The 6,370-nt window shown below is 40.2% G+C and overlaps 1 protein-coding gene across 1 annotated transcript; it reads left to right on the top strand.

The window, feature by feature from the left end:
* The first annotated feature begins 3,771 nt into the window (after positions 1-3,771).
* Positions 3,772-6,370, top strand: LOC125177754. Its single transcript, XM_047880098.1, has 3 exons — positions 3,772-4,040; positions 4,670-4,768; positions 5,545-6,370. The coding sequence occupies exons 1-3, from the start codon at positions 3,818-3,820 to the stop codon at positions 5,838-5,840; spliced, it is 618 nt and encodes a 205-aa protein (XP_047736054.1). The 5' UTR covers positions 3,772-3,817; the 3' UTR covers positions 5,841-6,370.

Raw genomic sequence — 6,370 nt, 5'->3', positions numbered from 1 at the left:
AAAATTTCAGCAAGTTTATTCGAAACTTGTTTTGTGTTTACACTCTGTCAGAAATCATATGGTTAGCAACTTATTCGCTGTAAATTGTTTGAGCGTGTCAATACATCAGCTAATTTATACTTTTTTAAGGTTAATATGCAATAATACATAATGTCCCTTAAGTGTAATATGAAAGATAAGGGAAGTATGCAATGAGTTGTTGTAAATCGTACGATTCATATTAAAATGTTCATTTATATACAGAATGCAGATTGATGTCACTTATTTGCTTAAATCGCAAGTTAACCAAAAATTTAAAAGCAAGGATTAAACCACAAATGTTCATATCTTTATGGAAAACGTTTCGGAGTCCAGCTCCATCGTCAGTTCGTAGAATCTATAATTTACATCGCCGAGCAGTGTGGTGTCCCTGTTTCTGACAGTGACTTTAGAGTGTTAGCTTCCACCTCCGGTACCTCAGATTTGCGTATTTTAGAATCATTGTACATTTTTAAACTTAGGCCCAGTTTAAATTCAGCTGGTAGCTCCTATCCTCTTGAAATTGTGAATAGATAGGTTTTGTGCCCTGGTACTTGTAAGTTTAGGTTTTTAATTGTGTTTTTTGTGCTTTCAATTGTACTAATTTGTGACTTTCAGAATGCAGATTGTGTAGATCACAATTGAGGTTCATTCACTAAACTCATAAGACTTCATTCGGTTACTCACCATGCATGTGTGGACATTCAACAGAATCTGATTTTATTCGGCGTAAAAGTTCATCAAGAAGTTCGTTCAACTTGCTTCGCTATTCCACCACACGACCAAGGCTTAATTGCGCTGTACCCTGGGTCGCCGAGTTCAAAAGGAACAAATTGCGGAAACTCTGCAGTAAAATATAGAGCGGCGATGTCGAAACTCAGTACCTTCTGCTAAAGTTGCTTGGGCTACTACAATCTAGGAAATGGGGGAAATTATTGTTTTTTCGCTGTTTAAAAACAAGAATATAGGAACAGGATAATTGTAAATGACGCAAAAACTAAAGCAAGTATATAAATGAAGACGTCGCGTGGCTGACGTATACGCACACCGACGTACGACGCGCAATAATGAAGGTGAGGAGCAACACGTATCCAGATCAACGGTATAAAGGAATGATTGGATTAATAAGTTGAAATTACAAATATAACTCATTTATTATATAACATACTAAATTTGCTCGTTCTATTGTTACAAAATACTAATTATAAATTTATACTTATGATGCTATATAGAAGTAAATATGATGTAAATGACAATCTTGTTAGAGAAATAATAACCACTTAGACATTGAATAATATTTACGCAGAGTCTGGGATTTTGTGAGAAGATTTCTAGAAAAGTGTCTTTAGCTCATATTTATCTAGCCCTGGAATACGACTATGATATATCAATCGCTCTACTCTAACAAAATTTAGAGTCACCCCAGCTTCTGGTAATCCAAATCAGAAGCTGCCGCGTCTGTTAATTTTCACTGGGTAACAAAATTTAAAGTCGCCCAGCTTTTGTTAATCCAAATCAGAAGCTGCCGCGTCTGTAAATTTTCACTGGGTAACAAAATTTAGAGTCGCCCCAGCTTCTGGTAATCCAAATCAGAAGCTGCCGCGTCTGTAAATTTTCACTGGGTAACAAAATTTAGAGTCGCCTCAGCTCTTGGTAATCCAAATCAGAAGCTGCCGTGTCTGTAAATTTTTACTGGGTAGAAAGCTAAACAAACTTTTGGATCCAGGACAGAGGAGAATCCGACACTAGTTAGTTTAAAAAATTTATTTTTACTTTAAGCACGCTTCTTCAATGAATATCTCTTGAGTGACGAACTCATGTAATAACCAATTTACACACGTAAATAATAATTGGTGGCCAGATACCTCATCATATGAGACATTTCATCATTGAAACGTTTTATCACTATAGTAATTCATCATGGAGTCCATTTTGCAAACATAAGTATATGTAGGTGTAATTAAGTAATTAACATGCTGTGCTATTAGATAGGATTTAATAATGACATAAATTGAACGATATACATAACCATCCCTTGGAATAAGGTTCAACATAGGAACAAGTTCATTCGGTGGCTAACACAAAGGTTAGATTAGGGCAGGCTACACGTATGTGAATATTCGCATGTAGGAATTTTCACATATAGGAATATTCCATTCGCATGTAGGAATATTTTGTGCCATCTCCATCCTGCCTTCTGCCGTTGGTGCAATATCCATCCTGCCTTCTGCCGTTGGTGCAATATCCATCCTGCTTTCTTGCTGTTTGTGCAGTATCCATCTTGCCTTCTTGCTGTTTGTGCAATATCCATCTTGCCTTCTTGCTGTCTGTGCAATATCCATCCTGCCTTCTTGCTCTTTGTGCAGTATCCATCTTGCCTTCTTGCCGTTGGTGCAATATCCATCCTGCCTTCTTGCTCTTTGTGCAATATCCATCCTGCCTTATTGCTGTTTGTGCAATATCCATCCTGCCTTCTTACTGTTTGTGCAATATCCATCCTGCCTTCTTGCTGTTTGTGCAATATCCATCCTGCCTTCTTGCTGTTTGTGCAATATCCATCTTGCTTTCTTGCTGTTTGTGCAATATCCATCCTGCCTTCTTGCCGTTGGTGCAATATCCATCCTGCCTTCTTGCTGTTTGTGCAATATCCATCTTGCCTTCTTGCTGTTTTTGCAATATCCATCTTGTCATACTGCCGTTTGTGCAATATATATCTTAACTATAAATTTTGACCTAAGAAGCCTTTTAAGTTTCAGTAGGAATCTGATGACCTAAGCATTCACGACTATGTTTTTACGTAATTATAATTTATGCTTAACGTAATAACATGAATCTTTTATCTCTATATCAAGCAGAATGTGCAGTACTATAAAGTGTATGGTGAATTCCGCTTGGGCTCATCTTTGCTAGCGATTCGAGCTGACGTTGATGATTCTCAATATTAAAGTCAGGTACACACTACATTACATTATTTGACATTACATTGATTGATATTACGTACTTTGTTTGATTTCCACACACGCTGCATTGCATTGATTGATTTCCGTACATGCTACATTTCATTGATTGATATTACATATATTGACATTACATTGATTGACATTTCATTGATTGTTACATTGATTGACATTACATTGATTGATTTCCTTTCACGCTACTTTACAAGATCGCCACCTTCATAAGACTAGGCAGCGACTAGTGAGGCTAAAACCGCGTAGGTGCTAATCTAAATACGAGCTGAACTACAAATGACTGTTGAATTTGGTTCTACCTATTTTGGCGGAATGCAACGTTATACAGTATATGCACTAGATGCCTCTTTTCTTAGCTAACTGACATGCACTAGATGCCTCTTTTCCTAGGTAACTGACATGCACTAGATGCTTCTTTTCCTAGCTAACTGATATGCACTAGATGTCTCTTTTCCTAGCTAACTCACATGCACGTACTAGATGACTCTCTTCCCTGTTCACTTGCTTGCATTCATTTATACCGAAGTTTAAAAGATTCAACTCATCTAGCAAGGAGTCCAGGGTTCCTTAGATTATTCACATTAAGTAAAATTAGCTGATCGTTAATTTATTACAGAATTCATTAAAAAATCTAAGAATTTACATCCTCTGATAATATTATAAAATCGAAAATATTGGCCCCATGTGAATAAGAAACTAATCGCACCCGTTACAACTTACAGGTGACGTTAAGTAACGCTGCTGCTCTGGTCGTCTTCTTACTGGCTGGCGCCCTCGCCAGTCCCCCGTCCTCAAATGTAGGGACTGGCTCCTCGCCTTTACTTGAGATGACCAACCCCTCGCTTTTACATGAGGGGACCGAGCTCTCGCCCTCAGATGAGGGGACAGACTTGAAAGGAGAGGTGCAACGAACCTCCATAGCAACGGACACAAGTCCCAATGCGGCGGCACAGGAAGACGAGGATGGGCGAGACAAGTCCATCCTCGAGAGGCTGGGGGAGCACGACAGGCTCGCGGGGCAGGATGAGGATCAGAAGAGTGAACAAAGAAGTGAGTCACGCCGATAAAATTATTCAGCTGTTGTAGCGTCGCTCAATACCTTTCAAAAAGGTGTTCATGTGTGAAGAAACTGAACCGATGTGAACTGATGTGTGCTGAACTCGTACCTGTTCATGAATGCAGTTTGTAACAAGGTGATCATATTAGTAAACCTACTAGTGAAGACATTGAACTTATTAGCAAACACATGCCGCAATGAGGTCTGGGTACAATGTATGCAGCCATGAGGAGTGGACACACATAGCATTTGATTACAAGGAATAAAGGCCATGGTCAAGATGGTTGACTGGTCTACTGCTTAATACGAAGGCACAAAAATTTAACATTGGTCAATACATGTTCCAGCCTAAGAAATTGCCTAATTGGCCATGCCTCTAAAAATCTCGTATGACTTATACATGCTCTTTGAAAATTGCCAATATATTATAGTTCTTACAAAATTTCAACTGATTTGAGTGGCAATTAAGTAATTTAAGTACTATTTTCCATTAAAATATTGCGCTTATTCTAGGTGCATAATATTTAGTTCAGGCTCATGTTTGGTAGAAAAAATGAAAATGATTGGAAATGAAGTTATAGCGACAGCATTCATAACATTCTAAATTAATTTGCTGGTGTAGTTGCAGAGAAGTTCTTCAGCTGGTGGGTGAGCTACACCACCACCACCAAGTTCATACTTTCCCTCACCACCTCTTCTGTTCCCGCCACCTGCTTCGTCAGTGAGTTTTAATGAGGTTCTTTATAATTAGGAATCAAAGGAATGTGACAATGCATTCTCATTTATACGCAGTAATGTGACAATGCATACGCATTTTTTGAGCAGTAATGTGATAACGCATTCGTATTTATTACTTGCAATGTTGTAGCACGATCGTATGTAATATTTAAATAAGCAGTAAAGCCTTTTCCCAACGTGACCCTCTCTCGACATACTTTCTCAGCCTAATAATCATGTCACGGCGTACTACCCCAACCTCATAACCCTATAACGATATACCTTCCTAATTTCATGACCTTATCACGACGTGCTCTAACAACCTCCAGATCCTGTTACGACGTACTGTCCCATTCTTCAGCCTCTTCTTGCAGAGATTTTCTTGTTGTAATTGCCTATCTTGATGATGGCAACTAGACGACGGTGTAGGTGATAGATGACATTTTCCGAGTACTTTGGCTACAGATATGACCGTCATATTTGGTTATATGACCATCATTGGCTCGTTTGTCGGCCAGAAACATTAGACGGCAATACATTAAACCCTGGACAAGCCAGGTACTCATTTATCAATCAGATTTGGTTAAATGGGTGAGTTGGCATTAGCTGAGCTTCCCGATTGAAAGGAACTCAAACCCAGGTCACTGGGTGCGAGAGACGAAAGCTCTTACCACTGCAGCTTCCTTCCATTGATCCTTCCCTACTGCACCCTTCCAACATCCCATAATTGATCATACCAAAAGAGGTGTAATGTGCCATTTCGATTTCTTCAATTCTCAGCTATGCGCAGGCGCATTTGTGCGGGCCGTAGCAAGAAGAGTGTCTTGCAGCGCCTGACAAAGCTGAACCCTGATACCCACCGCGAGAGGCTGGATGGGTCCATGCGGGGAGCGCATCTCCCTGACCTGGAGGAGGACCTGGCGCGGGAGGGGGCTGAGGCCCGCAAGCTGCTGACGGTGTGGTCGACGGCGTTCTCCACCAAAACGGCCACGTCATACTTTACCAACACGTCCGTCACCGTCCGTGTCTCGGCGGCCTGCTCCATCCGAGGAGTCGGGTTTCCCCGCTGTGGGTAGTTCCAAACACCCACCTTGCGTTGGCTGACGAGGCAGATTCTCCTTGGGAATAATACTCTTGGATGGTATGAAAGTTTTAGCCACGCATAAAGCTACTTATATCCTCGTTTAGTGGTACTTGTACCTTCACGTAAGAGGTACACGAGTCCTCATGTGTAAATTTCTTGTACCCTTTCGTGTGCAGTATTTAGCTGGTGGCCGAGGACGTTTTCATTTATGGACTCCTGAAACAAGCCGGCATGATCTTCACCAAATTAAAAAATGGACAGCATTTCTACAGCGCATTGTAAATGTTGAGTGTAACGTTAAAGGTGTGTAAAAAGCTCGCATCAATCATGTAAGTGGCAGAAGCAAATGCCGATCCGTACATCCAGGGGATTTCAAAAACACGACCGCATCTCGACGTTGATCAGCGAAAAAATATTTTCACCGAACGATTTACAGCGTGCCAATAAAATGTCCTATATACACTATAATTTTTATGAATTAAAAATAAGCGACAGGTTTATACACTCGACGCACAGTCTTGA

The sequence above is a fragment of the Hyalella azteca genome, unplaced genomic scaffold (assembly GCF_000764305.2).
Source record: "Hyalella azteca isolate HAZT.00-mixed unplaced genomic scaffold, Hazt_2.0.2 contig468, whole genome shotgun sequence".
Lineage (NCBI taxonomy): Eukaryota > Metazoa > Arthropoda > Malacostraca > Amphipoda > Hyalellidae > Hyalella > Hyalella azteca.
This window is presented reverse-complemented; position numbering and strand designations above follow the sequence as displayed.

Bases quoted from the DNA above. Each gene is read 5' to 3' on its own strand.
- LOC125177754 (XM_047880098.1), top strand. From the start codon at position 3,818: ATGACCAACCCCTCGCTTTTACATGAGGGGACCGAGCTCTCGCCCTCA. The intron at 4,041-4,669 runs GTGAGTCACGCC...TTGCTGGTGTAG, and splicing joins TCAGAAGAGTGAACAAAGAA to TTGCAGAGAAGTTCTTCAGC. The intron at 4,769-5,544 runs GTGAGTTTTAAT...TTCAATTCTCAG, and splicing joins TCCCGCCACCTGCTTCGTCA to CTATGCGCAGGCGCATTTGT.